Below are 22,518 nucleotides of genomic sequence, written 5' to 3'. Positions count from 1 at the left end.
ATATTGTACATGTATGACTCTGTAAAATGAAGGATGCTAAAGTCATGTGAGAAGGAATGCAGCATTGGCACAGAAGCAAAGTAAGTTAGTATGAGGCGTGATTATAGAACAGGTGATCTCTGATTTGATTGAGAGCTGTGTGTGAGTACGGATGAAGGGTTTACTGCATCTGAAGGGAGTATAAGCAAAGTTGTGTTTGGTAGACACAAACGGAGGGACCAAGAAGGAGTTAGGGTTTTTTTTTAAATATATATGCTAAACAACCAAAACATTATTGTATCCTTTTATTGGCAATTAAATCTAATATGACAGGTTGCACACAGCTGACATCACAGCACTAGGGGAGATGAAGCAGAAGGGTCTTAAATCTGAGACAGTATAAGCCATATAATGCAGTTGATGATGTCCTGGACTACATAGGGCAACTCTGTTTTATAAAAACAAAACCAAACTCAATACTTAAAAAGCAAGCAATGCCACATTTAATTGAAATGCTAAAACAACGTAAAACAATCACTTGAAATACAGGCAGTGCTGAGCTGAACAATCTAAAGAACTCAGATGACTTCCCATTTTTATTTTGATAATCTTTTGGGGTCAAGCAAATAAAATATTAAAAACATTCTACAACAACTCTCTTTTGCAGTTTGTTTTTCATAACACTCTAAGCAGTGCTTTGACTTCCATTTGGCAGCTCAGCACTGGAACGAAGGAAAGATCAGTGGTTAGTGGGACAAACACCAAAGAGTCTCCGTTGGGCACAGATGTGTCAGTGGCCTCTTCTGGAGACAGAATGGTAAATCTTTTTAAGAGTCTCACAGCTGAGTGGAATGTTGCTGCAAACACAACCCTCACTCCAGGTGGAATAAGAAAGATAATTCTGATTAGTATATACAAGTGACCACGGCCCTGGCACCCAAAATTTAGCATGCCCAAATGCCAAGTTCCACTATAGAAGCTGGTAGGTAGACTTTATGGTCCCTGAACAGAAGAAAGTCCATAAATCAAGGTGCTTACTAAATTCACTAGGGGGAGATTTGTATCAGGTAGGCAGAGTGAGGAAAAGTCAGTTATAAGTTTCATTTTTTAGTTTGTAATAATTTTTAATTTTGAAATTATGATGACCTTTCTTCTCTTCCTTTCCCTCTCTCTAATCCCTCTTATGCACTCACTTTTCCTAGCATCTTTTTAATTTTTGTTACATATATGAATATATATATGTATGTATGTATGTATGTATGTATTTATGTATGTGTGTGGAAATGTGGAAACAATATAAAATGATCAATAAAAGCCCAGGCAGTGCTGTACTGCACTGAAATGTTAAAATATGTGCTTTTTGCTTTTGGTTTTTATATAAACTAGTATTCTCATATGAACATATCCATAGGTCTTACTTGCCAGTCAAAATGATGTTAGGTTACTGGGTAATGAATGATTAATATGGGAGCATAAGAAATGATCATTTTGACTGTGGATCTGTAACATACCAGCTTTTTAATTATGGAATTCCATGCAGTCATTAGCCATGTAGAATCCTTAACATAGAGTAGCTTGGTGGCGGAGGGGGTGTGTGTTAATCCATAGGAAGGTCAAGAAATGAATGCAAATAATGATGCCAGTGAAAAATTCTCCTTCAGAGGGTGCTGCCTCTAGTGTGGGCATTTTAAATCAGGGACATTTTTTCTGTGTTATTTAACAGGCCTTCTGCATCTCCCCTGCTGGATACCAAAAGAAGAACTTTAACTCTCATGCTAAAGTTTATTATCTATTTTTTTTTTACATTTTCTTTCCTATTAACCAGGAGATGGAGTAGAAGGGCTAGATGACAAAGACATAAAATCATGTCATATTGGGTGATATACTGTAACAGTTAATTTTACAATTTGTATATAAAACTTTTAAGAACATCTTATAAGCCTTATACCTTTAATATTTACACCTATAAATGATTTTTATATACATCAAAGAGGGAAGAAAATGTGATATAACAGGTAAGTTTTCTTGAAACCCTTTATTCTTCTTGTATTAAGAAAGACTAGCCTTCTGCAAGCATTGATGGGGTCCTTCAAAATATGGTTACCTAGCCCATTCCTCATATCACTCCGATGAAGTATGAACAGTTCTCTCTACTTCTTTTTTAAAGATAAAAGGAACAGAGAAAAGTCAAATAGCTTGCCCAAAGTTTAGGAGGTCAATGTAATGTCAGAAGTGGCCACAGGGCTGTGGAGTCCCAGCAGTGAGCTCCTTGCCCATCAGTAGTGAAAGACTTTGATCTTCTATCTTCTAACTGAATGGCAAGCCCAGCCCTCTGCTTCTATGTACTTCCAGAGAATGCATGTCCACATCACCACTTTGTTCTCTAGGTTCAAAATCCTGCTCTCGCATGCAGTTTGTGTGCTGCCAACTTTCCTGCAGAGTTTCTCCTGCCTTTACCTCCACGTTGCTAGATTTGGTAACTCAACACTTTGATATACTGAGTTGGTGTCTTGCAAGTATGTCTGGAGTTCAAAGAGCCTTGCTGAACATTTGGAAACAGCAGAGTTAGTGGTAGGAAAGCACAAACTTCTGTCTCTAAGGTATTTAAAAGGTATTCTTGTCATTCCAAGCCAAAGATCCCCCTGTGACCCTCTTCATGTCTTCACAGTTTGCTGTAGCCACTTTCTCTCTGCATAGCTGTGGGTGTCATGCTTACACCTCTGACATCTTACCTGGCAAACAAATTGAGCTGATTATATCCCAGTACACTACACACACACACACACACACACACACACACACACACACACACACACACAATCTTTGGATTGTTTTTAATACCTAATGAAATGTGACTATTGTTTAGGGGTCAGTGACAAGGAAAATGCCTGTATAGGATCAGTACAGGCAAAGTTTTTCAATATATCTTGATGCACAGTTCATTGAACAGATAGTTTTAGAATTCATCAATATAAAGGGTCTCTGAGATGAATATCAACCTGCAAGGACCCCTGTAGAAGATATCTGCTCTTAGTGATAGGTATGAACACTCTATGGAGAGAAGGGAAGAAGAAATTGGAATGTGTAGAGTTTTGACAAAACCAGCCCACTACCACTTGACTGTGATTGCAGCATCAACTACATGTGTGGCATCACTGAAAGGGTTTATGTAGAGAGAACTAAAAAGAAGAGAGGGAAGAATGGTGACCAGAATGGAAAATGGCTTACACTCTACCTAAGTAAAACACTGCATATCCTCCTAGGGAGTTTAGACTTTTAGAAGCACCAGATTCCATGGTTCCAAATGAACGTCATCCAAGGTGTGTGCTGAACATGAATGTCTTGAAGTAACTCAAATCCTTTAAAATAACTTGTGGCCATTAGGATTTAAGAGCTTGGGGATAGGCAGCTTTAATGTTACATAATGCTTGGTCATATTTGGGAACATAGAGCTATATATTCTATAATGTATATGGCCAATGGATTTAGAGAAAAATAGTATTTTTTGTATACCTTGAAATGAGGATGTTATCCTGTGTAACAACTGTAAGTGGTTTAACTACACAAAACTACATGTGCGTACTGAAATTCTATTGGTGACACTTTACCACGTATTTTTTCCTTTGATACCCTCCCTCAAGCACAATAAATCCCCTGAATAACTTAATCATGCTGAACATTAAAGCAGGCTTCATGCACTGAGGATAACTAAAGATTCTTGTAGCTGCGTCATCGCTTTTGAAAATACTGCCATAAATTCTATGTGGGAGAACAGGAAGTTGTGAGACAGCTGCAGTTTCATCTAGAGAATAGTTTTGAGACAAATCTTTGTTGAACAAGGCAGAGAGGGAAGTGAGCTTGCCCTTAGTTTCCTGAAGGTTAGGTGGGTTAGGCTCTGAGAGGAGTACTGTGAGGCTGTTGTTTGATTCATGGGGTCAATTTGGGTCTGTCTTGCATATGGTCAAAGGGAGCTAGTATGCTCATGTTGTGTAGAAGAGAAATCTGTATGAAAATTGAAACAGTTAAGTGCAATGATAACAAATACTTTTACTACAGATAACAAGAACAAACACTTTGTTTAGAGAAATAATGCTTATAATCATATTAGAGGCCACTGTAAAAATTACATAAGGATGCACCTTGGGAAATTCTCTCAGAAAGTCAGTTTTAGTGAAGTTGTGTATCTTGGAAGAGAGTCTACGATCACCACTTTACTAAACCAACGTAATCTCTAATTATAGTCTAATCGTTTACCCTTCTACCTACAATAAGTACAGTCCTCATACATTGTCAAAAAAAATTTCTCTTTGCAACAAGAGGACATATTACAGAAACTACAACCAATCAGAATGCCGAGTTGTAGAGCCAAATTCTAAGTGTCCATCAGTAGAAGAATGGATAAAGAAACTGTGGTACATATACACTATGGAATACTACTCAGCTATTAAAAACAAGGAATTCCCGAAATTTGTGGATAAATGGATTGAGCTAGAAATGATCATAATGAGTGAGTTAACCCAGAAGCAGAAAGACTTAAATGGTATATACTCACTTACATCTGCATATTAGCCCAAGAGGCATGTCCCATGAAAGCCTTCACTTACCAGGAAACTGAGACAGAGGGGAGGACATTCTATTGGGACTCTAGATGAGAGAAGCATGGGAGAATGGCAAAGTAGAAGGATCCAGAGGGTCCTAGAAACCTACAAGTAGAACATTATGATAGGCAGCTTTGGGCCCAGGGGTCCTGCTCAAACTAAGGCACCAGCCAAGGACAATACAGGTGGTAAACTTTAAACCCCTACCTAGATCTAGCCAATGGTCAGAACATTCTCCACAGCAGAGTAGAGAGTTGGATATTACTTTCTCACATACTCTGGTGCCTCACCTTTTTACCATGTCCCCTGGAGGGGGAGACCTGGTGGCACTCAGAGGAAGGACAGCAGATTACCAAGAAGAGACTTGATACCCTATGAGCATATACAGGGGGAGGTAATCCCCCTCAGGAACAGTCATAGGGGAGGGGAATAAGGGGAAAATGGGAGGGAGGGAAGAATGGGAGGATACAAGGGATGGGAAAACCATTGAAATGTAACAAGAATAAATTAATAAAAAAAGAAAAAAATAATGCATCTATAACTCAACTCCTCCTGCACCTAAGGCTTGGGGAACATTGCTGAAGAAGGGGAAACGATTGTAAGTGCCAGAGAATCAGGGAGTTTGCTATGCCATTGTGTCTGGTAGTAACATGAGATGCTGCAGCCATAAAGTCTCATCAACTGCCCAAATGTGAACTGAACAATGGTCACACCAATTGGCCTGGCAAAGTGGACTTGGGATAAGTCCAGGAGGTCTCAAGCCTTCCCACAGAACTATGGGCAACTAAGGAATGCTTAAAGCAGGAGAAGCAGTCTCCAGCAAAAAACCACAACAATTGGTTATCTACTACTAAATGGTCAGTCCTGAATGTGTACACCTGAGTGCATATTATACGGTCTGAGGAAGTTATATTTAAGGATATATACATGTATATACATATATGCATATAACAGCAATTAATGAAAAAGACAACGGATTTGAAAAGGAACAATAAAGGGTATATCAGAGCATTTGGATGGAGGAAAGGGAAGGAAAAAATAAATAATAAAATAAAAGGAATTCAAAGTAGGGTCAATGCTGAGGAGTTATGCAGGATGCAGTGTGTTCCTTAAAGTTCACCATTGATGAGGACCTTCCCCAATGAAGCTTCCTACATTGTCATGGTTTTTAAATGAGAGCTAATGTCCACTCCCCCTAAAGCCTACATTTTAAGGAACAGATTGATTTATTTTTATTCTAGCTCTATATAATTTTGTATACTAGCTACATAGTCCCTGTGTTTGGGCTGCATTTAAACTTGGCAGTGAGAACAGTTTGAACATTTTAATTTATATTTAATGGAAATGATACTATAGTTTCCAGGATGGTGATGAGGGCTTCGGGGAGCTGCATCCTGGTATTTGTCAAATGCTTTTGCATTCCTACACTGACACTGCAAACGCTTTGTCCTTACTATGTGAGGCAGTAGTAATTATAGCTTTTCACTGTTATTTTAAAACCCCATAAATAAGGAAGACAGGTTCTTTAGAACTGAGATGTTCATATACAAAAAATCAATACCATTTCATATCTTTGAAGTCAATTATTTAAAGATTAGATTAATAAGGTCAAATGTCTTTGAAGTATGTTTTTAAATTTATAGCCCAAGCTAGTGAAATGAGTTGGTGGCTGAGGTTACTCGCTGCCAAATCTGAACACCTTGTGTTGGCTCTCCAGAGCCCATATGATGAGAAAGAACTGACCTCAGTAAGTCCGGCTCTGATCTCCAGATGTGGGCATGGCACATGCATGTACACACATCCTTTATGTAAATAGAGGTAAAATAAAATTTAGATTTCTAGTAAATTTAGAAAGAACTGCTGACTGCCTATACTTTAATCACATAATTGCAACATGGTTGTTTGTTAAACGTTTGACGGTGCTACTGGTGGAGTATTTTGTAGTAACAGCTGTGGAAGCAGGAATGCATTCTGTAGTGAAACGGACTCCTCGTGGTCTGATTGATTTTGTGCTTTATAACCCATTCCAGTTATCAGAAAGCACTGCAATTTTTCCTCCTGCTATTTGGAAAGAATGTAATGGTTGAAAAGATTGCCTGGCATCTGAAGGAGTTTCTCCTGTCAAGGTGGTAGCGGTGTATTTATTAAACTGCTGGAATTCAGTAGTGGATGCTTTCAGTGATTTCTCGTATTGCTGGCCTGTATGTAACGAAGCACGCAGATGGACTCTTGGCAATGTGATCTAGCAGATCTGTGGGACCACGGTCAAGATGTTTGAAAAGCACTAGTTTCCAGATGACAATTAGAGCACTTTTCAAAGTTGCAGTGTAAAAGGCATGTGAGAACAAGTACTTACCAATATCAAAGTTCAGTGTGAATTTGTATATGACTTAGCAAATATTCTGTGTTTTGCACTTCAAGTCCTTCACCTTTTTTTACAGCCTAATAGGAAAGGATGTGTGTGTGTGTATATATGTTTAACATTACACTGTAAGGAATGTTCATGAGGAAGACATAAGAGACTATGAAGCACACACTAGTATAAAACTCTGGGGAAAATGCCCAACAGAATTTTCTGACACCAATAAGCACATGTAAAATACCAAGAATTTTTCAAATAGTAGATACAATTTATAATGTATATGTTTGTCTAAAATAAATTTGACGACTAAGTAAATTTTTACAGTGTAGCAACCGGAAGACAGTAGCAGTGTTAGGTGGGAATTTTCCTGTGCATCTGTTGAACAGTACTCTAAAAGCAAAGATTGAGGTGAGTTCTTAAAGTAAGAGGGCTCACATGTTTCCTCTCTGTTTAGAACGTCATTTGTTGCAAGTGTTGCAACTGCTGAGCCAGCTCTCCACCCGGGAGAACCAGTCTTTTATACACATGCCTTTAGGAAACATTTACCCAAACCACAGCAATAGCAATTGAATCTTAACATAAACTAGAAAGGTTAGGGAAAAAGTTCTTCCTGTGAGGAGAATGACTTTGTAATACATACTGTGTGGCAAATTGTGACAGCCTTAGAGAAGTCTGCATAACGTGTGCACCAACACTTTTCAAATATCAGTACATGTCAGATTTTATCAAAAATAATAATGATTTATAATGAAAAATAAGCAATAGATTTTAATTAACAGAGGAGAGAAAGTCCATTGCTGGACTTTAATACTGCAACTAACCTTGAACAAACAGCCAGCAACCTTGTTTAGTGTAATATAAAATAATATCAATAACAGTCTTTAATAATAAATATCTGTGTGATGTTGAAATTATTTTTATATTTTTTTCTCCTTTATTAATTTATTCTTGTTACATCTCAATGGTTATCCCATCCCTTCTATCCTCCCATTCTTCCCTCCCTCCCATTTTCCCCTTATTCCCCTCCCCTATGACTGTTCCTGAGGGGTATTTCCTCCCCCTGTATATGCTCATAGGGTACCAAGTCTCTTCTTGGTAACCTGCTGTCCTTCCTCTGAGTGCCACCAGGCCTCCCCCTCCAGGGGACATGGTCAAATGGGAGGCACCAGAGTATGTGAGAAAGTCATATCCCACTCTCCATTCTACTGTGGAGAGTGTTCTGTTACTGTTAGAGATTGCACCAATCCTCCCCCATTAATCTAGACATTAATAGAATTTGCAATGATGTAATCCAATGATATTCTTCTCGCTAAAGTTTTCTTTTATTTTTCTTTTTTTGATATGCAGCTATTTAGTTTAAAAGATAAGAAATCTCTTTATTATAATCTGAGTTTGTAATGCCTCTGCAGCTCATTTGAACCTTCATAAGGCCTAGCTTGTACAAGTAGGTCCCGAGAGGCTGGTTACCACCTGTTCTTTGCTTTCTGGTCCGGGTAGTGTAAAGAGTTTCTGTTATAGGCTTTTGCTACCATAAACTGTACTACATCTTCTCCATCTCCTCCCATTGTTTAGTCCAAAGATATCTACTTACTCTTCTGATGCAATTATTCTGATAGCTCCCTTTCTAGTTTGAATATTTAAGTCTGTCTGTCTGTCTGTCTGTCTGTCTGTCTGTCTGTCTGTCTCTGTCTGTCTGTCTGTCTGTCTGTCTGTCTGTCTCTCTCTCTCTCTCTCTCTCTCTCTCTCTCTCTCTCTCTCTCTCTCTCTGTGTGTGTGTGTGTGTGTGTCTCTCTCTCTCTGTCTCTCTGACACACACACACCCCCACAACACGTTAGTTTAAACTCTCAATTTGGCACAAAACAGATTAGCCTGGAAAGAATCTAAATTCTTTTAGATAAGGTTAGCCTATGGGAGAGTCTCTGTGGCAGACTGTTTGCATTATAGGTGACCTATTCTGCAGAAACAGACCACTATTTCCTGCTAGTCTCTGAATTTTATATAAATAAAGAAAGCTACTGTGAGAAAGAAGCAAGCAGCCTAGCCGCAGTCATGTCTCTCTGCTCTTGGCTGTGGGTGTGACATGACTAGCTGGTTCATTTCCTCTCAATGATGGGCTGCAACCTTGTGTTGTAAGCTAAACTTTTTTTTCATAAAGTTACTGTTGGTCAGGGTATTTTACCATAGCTATAGAAATGAAATTAGAAATACATTTATATGAATGCATATGCATGTGTACATGCATCTCACTGGGACAAAATCACATCAGGCTTCTTTCAACTTCGAAACTCTTTCAAACACAAGGAGTCCTGAGATAAAGCAAAAGTCTGAGAAATATTGAGCTACATTTATAGATGTAGAAGTCACCCATTTGTAGTGTCATTTGATATAAATGAAGGACTGGCAAGATATCTCTTTTGGTTACTTTTCTATTGCTGTGATGAGACACCATGACCAAGACAACTTATAGAAGAAGGAATTTATTGGGCACTTACAGTATCAGACAGTTGAGTTCATGACCATTATGTTGAGGAGCAAGGCATTAGGCAGACAGACAAGCATGGTGCTGGAGCAATTCTGAGGGATTATATCTTGATCTAGTAGCAGGAGACAGAGGAGACACCATCCTGGGAATGGTGTGAGTCTTCGAATCCTCAAAGTGTGACCGCAGTGACATACCTTCTCCAATAAGGCCACACCTCTTGATTTTACCCAAACAGTTCTACTAACTAGGGATTAGAGATTAAGTATTTAAACATATGAGCCTATGGGAACCATTCTCATTTAAACCACCACAGTGGCTCGGCGAGGAAAAGGGTTTGTTTGCAGCCCAGAGATCTGAGTTTGATCTCCAGAACCCATGTTAAGGTGGAAGGAGAGAACCAGCTTTAACAACTTGTTCTTTGGTTTCCCTATGCATGATGTGGCATGTCTCCTAGCCCACATTTTGTCATAAATACAACATTTTTAAAGATGCTGTTTGTTTTAAAGACGATGATATATTTCAAGGACTACCACTTTTAAATGTTGGCTCAGGGAAGAAATAAATATTTCATGCATATAGAATGTAGTAAAATCAATGGCATCAGATTCAAAGGCTGAGTTTCAAGAAGTAGCTATTACACTTGGTAAGAAAGACTGCCAGAATCTCTTGAACCAAACCCCTAGTTGAGCTCATTACCAGGTTCCCTTTCTATTTACTTATCTTGCGGTCCGTCTTAGCAACATGAACACCTGCTAAATGTCAAATATTTTGATTTCTCATGAGTGCCTAGGATCACATCTTTTAGCTCATTCAAATTATTTCCATGTTGATCCCGTTTCTACTGCTCAGTCATCAGTTTATTCCAAGAGCAGATGTAGGAAGATTGGTCCATCTCAAAAGACACAACCTTTGACTTTAGATCGCCCTCCAGTGCCTGCCTTGCTGCTATGGTTCCTTGGTAAGCACTTTCTGGAACGTTCTGCAAGTGGTCTCAATTCCTGCTTTCTTTCTTGGTTCATTCTCCTGAGGCAGCTCTTACTAGAGCTGGCCTCTTGTTCGTGCAGTGGTCACCTCTTGGTACCACTCATCTCAGTTGACCTTGTGGCATTTGACATCAGTGTTGGAAGAATAATTTCCTTTCCTCAAACCACGCAGTACTCTCCTTTCTAGATTTTTCATTTGAATTTCATTGACTTCTATTCTTCTTCTTTCTAGTAATTCATATTTTTAATCTCTCTCTTTTGCTTATCTTCTATGCCATGTAGTACCATGACTTTGCTCTTTATAATACCCAAATCTGTACAAACAGTTCCAACTTCTCCTTTAAAGCTTTCATCATCTTTCCTCAGTATGTATTGATACACTTCATCTCAATTTTGCATTTTAATCTTAACCTCGGTTTTCTAATTTTGACAGGGTGCTCCCAACTCCCTTAGTGCATCCTCTCTATATAAATGGTACCAACATGATCAGCCATGGGCTCCAGAACATGTGCTGTGGCTCTTTCTCTAATAATCCTCCAAACAGCAGCAAATCCTTTTACCTATCATACGCAAGAATAGGAGTCCAACATACAGATATATGCCATCTGGTCTTGCCATCATCTTAACTGAGCTCCCTGCATTCTCTTGCCTTTGCCTTAGCAGTCTACCCTTCACCCACTTACTACTGTGATCCATTAAAATGAAAACCATGGCATTTTGCTCTCCTCTAGAAAGTTTGCTAGTAGCTTCCCATTGCTCATCTATGGTCTGAGCCCCTCCTAATGGGCTTCAAGGCACCTGTGTTCTGCCTTCTGATTTCTGCTCCTTGCCTTTCAGGGAAACAATCACACTGACTCTGTATGAACTGGTGGTGAGTTTCTGCACACCTCGTAACTGTTTGCTCTGAACTTGCCAGATTCTTGACTTCCCATATGTGACTCTTCCCTCACAAAAATACCCTCTCAAATGCTGTCTTCTGAGGCAATGTTTTCTTGTTCATCTTGTTTAAGAGAGCTAGAAAGCAGAAAATCGTTCTTGTCTAAATTCATTTGCATATATATTTAAATTTGTCACATGAATAAACATTGTATCTAGATTGTGTATATTTGGTAAATTCAGAAAGTTTTCTACTTGGAGTAGGTTAATCAGGGAACATAAACTCATTTTCCTTTAAAGAATTGAATAATGATTCATTGAGCTAGAGCTATTTCCTGTCTCATCTGGAGTCTGCTCTTTGGCTTTCTCTGTGATACTTGACAATAAATCGTATTTGTTTGCTTTTATATTTTTCTACTCACCAGATGCTAATCTTTACAACACAGAAGCATTTATGGCTTGCTCTGATCCAGCGTCAGTGTCCATAACAGATTCTAAAACTATTGGTTCAATGGATAGATTAAAAAATGACTGTCAATAGAAATTAGAATTGAATGTATTAAAAAGAAGTGGACACTGTGCCAGCTAAAGCAAAACATAAGATCATTTTATTCCATAAGATAGCAAAGGAGAAAATGACAGCAGGAATTATGGTTTGTCAAAGTGATTTTGTTGTTTAATTAAGTAAAAGAGATCTATATCTTTGATCAATAAATTAACCAATTTTTTTGAGTTTGTCCTGGACTCACTTTGCAGACCAGGCTAGCCTTGAATTCACAGAGATACTCTGCCTTCTCAAGTGATAGGATTATAGGTGTTTGCCACCATGCCCAGCTTAACCAAAATTCTTAACCCAAATTATTAAATTCATCACTGAAGTTGCTGGTTTATTTGTTCCTTTTAAATACAGATTCCATAATTAGTAAGAAACAGCTTTGTGTCATTCTATATCGTTTCTTTGAATTTATTTTGAAAACCATTAGAAAAATATTATTTAAAATCTTTATTCTATAATGTGTGAGATGATTGTGTGTGTCTTACACACAGAGAGATGGTTTCAAGGTTTAATTAAGTATATTTTTACTAGAATCTATATTGACTTTAAGAAAATAAATGAATGCAGACTATATTAGAAATTAGCATAATGTATTGTGATGACCAAATTAACAAAGAGGGAAACAAAAGGAAGAAAAGTTGAGAAAGCATTTTTTCTTGTAGTGCTTGTCTTAGGAGAGTAGATTAATGACCAATATGCTAATTCCTAGTGATACAGATTAATATCCTAGTCACTGTTTATTTATACAGATGACTAATTTCTGAAGAATTCTATTACAAATCATAAGGCAGAGCATTTAAATGTCATTAAATCAACATTCCAGAGAACATTTATTACACATTTTACTTTCTGAAAAAGTTGAGGCAATATGCAAATGGAAGAACTAATTCAGCATAAACATTTCCAAGCTGAAAAAATAGGAAATTGCTGTGTTGTATGTACGTTTGTATGACAACAGTGTACCTTTAGTGGTCTTCAGCAGATTTAAAGGAATATTATCTGTGGTACAGTTAACATCAGTGGACAGCGTTTGCTAAGGGCCGAGATAGCATTAACATTTACTTTAATATATGCATGATAAAACTCTTGAGAAATTATTCTTAAATTCTATCCATCTGTTTGACTCTCTAGAATGTGATAAGTCTAGATCACACAAAGTAGCTTGGAAGTAATTGAACAGTGATGACAGTTTTGTTGCAGTTACAAAATCTGTGAGTTGAGAACTCTGATATGCAGAAATGCAAAGTCACTATGAAAAAACCTCTACAACCTAAAAGTACATGATAATCATTAACTGATTATCCATGGCTAATATGTATTTTATCTCTTCTCATTTTTTTCATTACTTTAGCTGGGGCTATCTGTAGCCTTACCTTGGAAATAACACTTCACATTTTATGTTTTAACATGCTCATAGACTTAAAAAACTAAAATGTGTTAAGATTCGGAATTGGTCTGTTCATGTTATGTTCAAGAACTTGTTAAAAATTCTTGTCTCATGATTATTACCTATGGAGTTTATCTTTGAAATAGTAAAACCCCTATGAAGATTAAATTTCTCCTGCTGTCAAAAGCCACTCACATGAGTCTTTACTGATGTTTCAGTTCATTAAATTTAATTTTATATCAATATGACTTGACTTTACCTTCATTAGTTTATTTGAATTTACATTCTTGATTGATTTGTCAGCAATCATGTATATGTGTGATAAAATATCTTTGATGGGAATAGGGACTAGGAAACTTGAAATAAATTTTCTATATTTGTGTTTTAATGTGCAGTTATCATAGAATGCTAATGCTGATAATAAAAATAGATGCACATGTGCTTCAAGCATTCAAATACACTTCCGTATGATATTATACACAAATGGTTTTTATGTCTATAGAAAAATACATTTTTCTATAAAGCTAGGAGGAATTATAATTATAATCAAATTCTAATTAGGTTACAGCCTTTTCTTCTTTCTACTACTCCATGCTAAAAAGGAAGCAAGGCATGATTTTGGCTTCATAGATTTCATCTGATCTGACTGAAGAAGATGCTTATTAAAATACTCAATGGCAACCCCAAATAGAGGAAGGATTGGGGGCACTTTGCTCTAAGTTCCTCGAGCAAATGTGGGCCAATATTTGTTTTCATGGGTCCTTCCAATGTGTATCATCAAGATGCAAAGGTACTGCTTGAGTGTCATTGATGTGGATTGTTTTACATGAAATAAAATTTTGTAATGCAACATATATCTTATTCTTAACAATGAAGTCACTAGACAAATTACTCAGCACCTAGCCTGCATTGTGTTCACACTAACACTACATGAAAATTCTTTCTCACGGCAGTGAATGCTTTATTATATGTTAATTACTTCTAAAGTTAAAATTATTGCTAATACCACAGCATCAGTTCTAAAAGAGGAAAATGTTAACTCCTATTGATAAAAATTGTAATTCTGTAGATGCAAAGTTAATATGTAGAACTAATTTTATAACCTCAGCTTGAGTTTACTCAACTTTAAAATAAAAGTGTTTTAAATCATCTAATGGATTGGTGTGCTAAGTTGTTTATTTTGAGGGAGACTCTCCTGTGTAACTCAGGGTGGCCTGGTGTTTGCCATCTACACAAGCCTGACTTCAAACTCCTGACCCTTCTTTCTTAGGCAAGGCTTCATGGATCATAAGTGCCAGCATGGTCAGCTGAGCCTTTTCATTCTTCCCATGTTTTCATATGTTAAAATATCTAGAGACTAGGCTCAAATCACAAATATGCTTATTCGTAGCATTAAAATTGCTTTAAATATTAGATGTTATACAACTCAAAAGAAAAATAATTCTCTATTCTGTGAGATATTACTAACTGTAAAAAACTAACATAGAAAGCCAATTTCAAAGTTCCATTTTGTTTAGACATTTAGAAAATAGTAAGTAAGCTGGGTGAGGTGGCTTACACCTCTAATCCCAGCACTCTGAGAAGAATAGGCAGGCAGATCTCTGTGTGTTCCAGGCTAGTCTGGTCTATGAAGCAAGTCCAGGACATCTAGGTCTGCATAGAGAAATCCTGTCTCAAAAAATAAAAAGAAAAGAAAAGAAAAGCAAAAAAGAATAGTAATCAAAGGAAAACCAATGTAGAGTACAATATAATTAGAGTGTGTATTTTGTTCATATATTTATTTTTTGCATTTTTTGATTATTTTCCTTTTTACATATATGTTTATATTATTACACATTTATACAACAAACTGCCTATAGCAATAAGAACCACAAAACAATCAGGAATTATATAAATGTTACATTCATAGTTTTTTTGGCTATTTGTATTTGGCAGCCTTGAAGAAAACATCTTTCCTATCTTAGTGTGTCTAAAATTCTGAATGTAAATCAACTTCCATCACATCTTGTCATTATCAACTTAAAACATCTAATCCTAGCCATTCTGATGGGTGTAAGATGGAATCTCAGTGTCGTTTTGATTTGCATTTCTCTGATGACTAAGGAGGTCGAGCATTTCTTTAAGTGTTTCTCAGCCATTTGATATTCCTCTGTTGAGAATTCTCTGTTTAGCTCTGCGCACCATTTCTCTATTGGGTTATTTGGTTTGGTGGTGTTTAATTTCTTAAGTTCTTTATATATTTTGGATATTAGACCTTTGTCAGATGAAGAGTCGGTGATGATCTTTTCCCAGTCAGTAGGCTGTCGCTTTGTTCTCTTGACAGTGTCACCAGCCTTACAGAAGCTTCTCAGCCTCATGAGGTCCCATTTATTAATTGTTGATGTTAAGGCCTGGGCTGTTGGTGTTCTGTTCAGGAAGTTGTCTCCTGTGCCTATGAGTTCCAGACTCTTCCCCACTTTTTCCTCTAACTGGGTTAATGTCTGTGGTTTTAAGTTGAGGTCTTTAATCCACTTGGACTTGAGTTTTGTGCATGGTGACAAATAGGGGTCTAATTGCATTTTTCTACATGTAGACATCCAGTTAGACCAGCACCATTTGTTGAAGATGCTGTCATTTTTCCATTGAATGGATTTGGCTTCTTTGTCGAAAATCAGGTGAGCAAATGTGTGTGGATTCATCTCTGGGTCTTCAGTTCGATTCCATTGATCCACTAGCCTACTGCTGTGCCAGTACCATGCTGTTTTAATTACTGTTGCTCTATAGTACAACTTGAGATCAGGTATGGAGATTCCTCCAGCGGATCTTTTATTGTAAAGGATTGTTTTTGCTATTCTGGGCTTTTTGTTTCTCCATATGAAGTTGAGAATTGTTCTTTCAATATCTTCAAAATATTTAGTAGGTATTCTGATAGGGATTGCATTGAATCTGTAAATTGCTTTTGGTAAGATGGCCATTTTTACTATGTTGATTCTTCCAATCCACGAACATGGTAGATCCCGCCATCTTCTGATGTCATTTTCAATCTCTTTCTTCAGAGTTTTAAAGTTTTTTTCAAATAAATCCTTCACTTGCTTGGTTAGGGTTATTCCTAGATATTTTATATTGCTTGTGGCTATCGTGAAGGGAGTATCAACTGACACCTCATGCTGGCGAGGGTGTGGAGAAAGAGGAACACTCCTGCATTGCTGGTGGGAATGCAAACTAGTACAACCACTTTGGAAAGCTATCTGGTGCTTTCTCAGAAAAATGGGAATAGGGCTTCCTCAAGACCCAGCTATTCCACTCCTTGGAATATACCCAGAGGATGTACTACCACACAACAGGGACATATGCTCAACCATGTTCATAGCTGCCTTATTCATAATAGCCAGAACTTGGAAACAACCTACGTGTCCCTCAACAGAAGAATGGATAAAGAAACTGTGGTACATTTACACTATGGAATACTACTCAGCTATTAAAAACAAGGAATTTCCAAAATTTGTGGACAAATGGATTGAACTAGAAATTGTCATAATGAGTGAGTTCACACAGAAGCAAAAAGAGCTAAATGGTATATACTCACTTATATCGAGACACTAGCCCAAGGTGTACGTCCCCATGAAAAACTGTACCTACCAGAATAATGGGTAAGAGGGGAGGACATCCTATTGAAACTTTAGGTGTGAGAAGCCTGGGAGAAAGAGGAAATGGAAGGATCCAGTGGGTCCTGGAAAACTACAGGCGAGTCTGGGCCCTGGGGTCCTCCGCAAACTGTGGCAACAGCCAAGGAAAAAATAGGCAGTAAAAACCTTGAACCCCTACCCGGACTAGCCGATGGACATTCTCCACTGTTGAGTGGAGAAGAAGATCTAACTCTCACACAAACTCTGGTGCCCCATATTTGATCATGTCCCTTGGATGGAGATGCCTGGTGGCACTCAGAGGAAAGATAATAGGTCACCAAGGAGAGACTTGATACCGTATGAGCATATTCAGGGGGAGGAGATCCCCCTCAGACACAGACATAGGGGAGGGGAGTAGGGGGGGGAAGTGGGAGGAAGGGAGGGATGGGAGGATACATGGGATGGGCTAACAACTGAGATGTAATATTTATAAATTAATAAAAATGTATTAAAAAAAACATCTAATCCCCTAAACAAATAAGCTTAATTGTAAAACTAAACTATCTGGTATTCAACCCCATCAGAGAGAGACTTGAGAAGGAATAAAATTAATTATCTGAGTAGTCAGGGAGTGCAGGTTAGCAGCTTCCAAAAATGAGAACATGGCAGAGACAGTTTGCTGCCTGAACAGTCACCTAAAACTCTCTGTAACATTGGATCATAATCTGCATCCTTCTGACCCAATAGATCTGACAGACACATTTGTGAGGCAGGAATTATTGAGGACTTGGTTATCCAGTCTTGGCAGAGTTTGGCCGTTGACTCTGCCTGCATCCAAGCTTGCCCATTTTTAGGCAAAATTCTGTCTGTGACAGAGCCCAAATATTAATCAGAATTGATTTATTGTCAATAGTACAGAGTGAATTCAGTAAAGAAATAATATTTCGATGCACTACATTCACTCTAGTGCTCTAATAAATATATTCTAACATTGTGTTTACTAAGTAACTTAATATGCAAAAAAAAAAAAGTTTACTGGATACTTCCCAGTAAACTTCAAACATTCTGAGTCACTATGCTATGAATGTATGATGGTAGAATTTGTAAAGAAACATTTTAGATTTTACTTTGTTTATTTAAAAAAAATCACATACTTGATCATCATTTAGAGTTGTCAAAAATAGGACAGTTTGTATTGTCAGGATCAGCAATGTCCAAGTGTCATCCAACTTAGAGTAATATGGCTGGTGTCCGTTACCGGAATGCATCCACAACATACCTTCAAAACTCCCTGTGGAAAGCATGTAAGAATTCACGTGATAATGGGGTGTCTTTTAATCTATCTTCATTTATCAGACCTGGTGGCACTCAGAGGAATGACAGCAGGTTACCAAGAAGAGACTTGATACCCTATGAACATATACAGGGGGAGGAAATCCCCCTCAGGAACAGTCATAGGGGAGGAGAATAAGGGGAAAATGGGAGGGAGGGAAGAATGGGAGGATACAAGGGATGGGATAACCATTGAGATGTAACAAGAATAAATTAATAAAGGAGAAAAAAATTTCAATTAACTTGCGGTCATTGCTACTTAAAGACTGATGTAGTTTGTGATCTACGTCATAATTATTTGCACAAGCACCAGAGCAAAATGGAGGCATGATATGAAGGAAGGGGAAAGTCTGTGCGTTTTATTCCAGTTCAGGCCCAGTTCAGTGTGGTTTTCACAATCGCTCTTGTGGGGCTGGGAACGTAGTGCCCTGGATGAGATGTAGCTGTAGGGTTGGGCTGTCCTCTGGGGACACTTGCTGGCACTTTCTAGGAGCAGAGAGAGCATATTGCCTTGTCAGCCACTGTCATTTTTTCTAAGTCTAGCAAGTGAGAACCACGAAAACTGCATGTTAAATACAGATTTCTAGACGAAGAGATCTCTTAAGTGGCCCGGCAGCCTTCATTTGCCTTCATATAAACCAGTGTGAGGCCAGTTGGGAAATTCTGGTATTGGCCTCTAATCCACTTTTGCTCTCTCCCATGTTCACCAAGTTGTAGAATATACTTGATACCTGTGCTGGGTATTAGAACAGCATGTGAACATGTGTCATACCTCATCAGCAATCTAGAGTTCATAGTCCTCTGTTTGATGAAACTCAGAGATGCAGTAGCCTTTCAAAGCACTTACCTTTGATTGAATGGTGGATGTACCCTGATATTTCACACTGAGGTCTGGAATGCAGTGGGAATCAGTCTCAGAGAAACCCAGACTGCACTTGGCTGTGTCCTTCCTTTTGTGAGAAGACACTGTTGCACAGTCACTGCATGGTTCTGCTTTCTTAGTAGTCAATCCCTATATATTTGCTTGTCATTATTTCATTTTTATTTTTTTCCGTATTTTTATAAGATAGTGATTTGATTAGTGAATTGTAACTGTACTCTTTAACAACTTAATTAGAAATAACTATGAGGTCATTGCTATGGGAGATCATTTTATTAAATGTATTTTATAATTATATATTGAAATAGTCAAGTGTCATTAATTAGTCTAATTACAAAATGTAATTACTAGAGACTCATGATGGTTTACTGCTCTTTAATAAACAGGGTTTATAATTTCATTTGATCTCAATGATTATTCCAATCCCTTCCATTTAGATTTATTCTTCATTTTTTTGTGGGAATCTTAGATTTGGTTGGCTGGTTCTGTAGCATCAGGTACTTGGGTAAGAAATAAAACATCCCATAGTCAGCCTTTTGAAGAAAAGATTAAGAGCAACAAGAATAAATATATGACTTTAAAAAAAGAAGAAGAACAACAAGGCAAAAGTAAGACAGTCTCAAATTGCTGTCTCCAGGGAGCATCCTTTATATTTCTCACTTAACAAGGCATGGCACTTTATGAGGAGTGTAGTAGTAGCATGTTTTAGTTACATTTAAGTTTGGAAATGTTAAACGGTTTGTGAATTATCAGGCTTTTCTTTGGGTATCTAGCCTGCCTTAGGAGTAACTAGTATATAATCTCTGAAGTTTAATTTGGAAAATAAGCGTAAGGTGGGAAAACCATAATAATACAGTAACCAGGAAACCAATTATTAACTGCTGTCCAGTTTATAAGTATTAAACCCAGGATATGAAACAAAGAAAACTTCTTATCAGCAGATTATGAAGAGCTATGAATAAAAATTAGTCAGAAACTACCCTTCTGTGTAACCACCTTTTGGTTTTTGCACATTTTAGCCAGTTTAGATACTAAGAAATGCATTCTTGGAAATACATATGGCGTGTGTACTGCCATTATCACATGGCCAATCTCTTGGAAAATTCAATTTGCTTGACTGTGCATCATGGTTGGTCTTGGGCTGGTTATATATAATACATGCTCACATGTTGGGTGTGGCAGACAGACGACTCAGCACGAGTACTGAGCCTTACACTTTACTTTCCCTGTGTTACAGAGACGCTGGAAACCCTCATCAGGCAAGCAGAGAATTACACCAGCATCCTGTTCTGCAATACCTACCGGAACATGGCCTTGGAGGCTGCTGCTTCCATCCAGGAGTTTTTCACAGATGTGGGGCTCTACTTATTTGGTGCTGATGCTAATCCTGAAGAATTTGTGAACAGATTTTTCGACAGTCTTTTTCCTCTGGTCTATAACCATCTCATAAACCCTGGAGTAACCGACAGTTCTCTGCAATACTCAGAATGTATCCGAATGGCCCGCCAGAATGTTAGTCCATTTGGCAGTATTCCCAAAAGAGTCATGGGTCAGATGGGGAGGTCCCTGCTGCCCAGCCGCACATTCCTGCAAGCACTCAACCTGGGCATTGAAGTCATCAACACCACGGATCATATACACTTCTCCAAGGAGTGCAGCAGAGCCCTCCTGAGGATGCAGTACTGCCCGCACTGCCAGGGTCTGATGCTCAGCAAACCCTGTATGGGGTACTGCCTCAATGTCGTCCGGGGCTGCCTGGCCCACATGACAGAGCTTGATCCCCACTGGCATGCTTATATCCGATCCTTGGAAGAGTTGTCAGATGCGATGCATGGAGCCTATGACGTTGAACACGTGCTCCTGAACTTCCACTTGCTTGTTAATGATGCCATGCTGCAGGCTCACCTCAATGGGCAGAGGTTATTGGACCAGGTAGGCTGCTACTCTGTGCCTCCCTTCTAATTTCTTAGAGTGCAAAATTCAGTCCGGATACACACAAAATCATTTGCTATTTTGTGGTTATTCACATTTCTATCAGCATAGTGAGATTATTCTCTAAGAAACCTTAGCAAGATGCATGGATAGACATGTTTGACTCAAAGTATTACATTATATCTATTTTACACCAAAATTATCATCAGTTACAATAATACTTTAGCTATTAAGTATACAGCTTACTGAATGGTTCAGTGAAGTTTGGAAGAGCTAACATTTAAATCAAGCACATCTGTTTGAGTCAGAGTACAAAATTTGTTAGAAACATGAAATGAGATAAAAGTTTTAAGTCCCTGGACCTCAATATCGTCACTGATAAGAAGAAATTACTACAGATATATTCTGGAGAATTCCTTTCCAGAAGGTATTGTTTATGCAAACCGTCTGTCTGCCACCTGTACATTGTGTTCTATGTGCACTGCTGCTGTTAGAAGTTTGTAGCTCACTGGCTTTAGAGTGGGAAGACACTTATGTACCCAGGAAGCTAAGACAGGCTACTTTGATGTGCATAAGCATTTTTTGCGAATCTGATAAAGCGATTGAGTGATAGTTTGTCAAAAACTTGAACTGTTCTCTTCCCAGCTGTTTAATTTCTAGCACACTGAGAACATTTTGAGACAGAACCCTCAAGCAATGGATCCGAGAGGTTTTCCTTCTTCAGCTTCCCATAGAGCTATTTAAAAACACTCTCAGGCTCCTTCAGGGACGCTTCTCGTGTCTCGCAGAGTGGAGTAGGATACTCTGTGGATGATGCTCCTAAATCATTTCTGCTGAAATAAAACGAGTACTCTCCAGTACCATGACCATCCATCTTTCTGTACTGACATTGATTTACTGACGTGACAACTGTTCTCATCACGAGGTCCATATGTCAGTTCTTCCTTCCTGATAGAAGGTGGACGTGAAAAGTTTGGCTTTATCCACCACCTTCGAGGTTTTTTTATTTTTATTTTTTATTTTTTCCTTCCAGGTTTTTACTCTGTCCTTTGTGAGCCTCTTTGGTGCCTTTGGACGTTTAGAAATGGCGCCCTCTGGTGGCCACATTATCGGCCCATAGGATATGAGCACAGGGTTTCAACTCCCAGATTGCATTCTGATGAGTGCCTCTATACAATAAACAAATTTCTTCTGCCATTTTAAAATTGATGGTCAAAATCATAAGTTTACCGTGATGTTTATGTAAACATGCACATATGTGTGTGTGTCACTGTGCCTTTTCCATATTCACCATCAACATCCTCCCTCTTTGCTTGTTCTCAACTTGATGTACTAAATCTCATTTTCTTAGGTCCTCTCTCTTCTATTTATACAAATCAAATACAGGATAGACCTCTAAAAAGATTTCCAGACCTACAGGAATTTCACAGTTTTAAAGTTTGGATGGGAAATAAAGGATCCATATTACAACGTCAAGTATGTCCAGAAGGAAACATCTGTACTAAAAATCTGAGGCCAAGTCTATGACATAGTTTATATGAAAAG

General features: G+C 38.1%; 1 protein-coding gene across 5 annotated transcripts in view; it reads left to right on the top strand.

Annotated features, from left to right (window-relative positions):
• The window catches only part of GPC5 (glypican 5), a 1,329,555-nt gene that overhangs the window by 233,277 nt on the left and 1,073,760 nt on the right, over positions 1-22,518 (top strand). For all 5 annotated transcript variants that reach the window (XM_084767670.1, XM_084767674.1, XM_084767672.1 and 2 more), the window contains exon 3: positions 20,279-20,973. In XM_084767670.1, the coding sequence (XP_084623796.1) occupies positions 20,279-20,973 (695 nt within the window). The remainder of the gene's footprint in view (positions 1-20,278; positions 20,974-22,518) is intronic.

The sequence above is a fragment of the Acomys minous genome, assembly GCF_964271855.1.
Source record: "Acomys minous genome assembly, chromosome: 18".
NCBI lineage: Eukaryota > Metazoa > Chordata > Mammalia > Rodentia > Muridae > Acomys > Acomys minous.
Note: the sequence above shows the minus strand (reverse complement) of the source record. Positions and strands in the feature narration are given on the sequence as shown.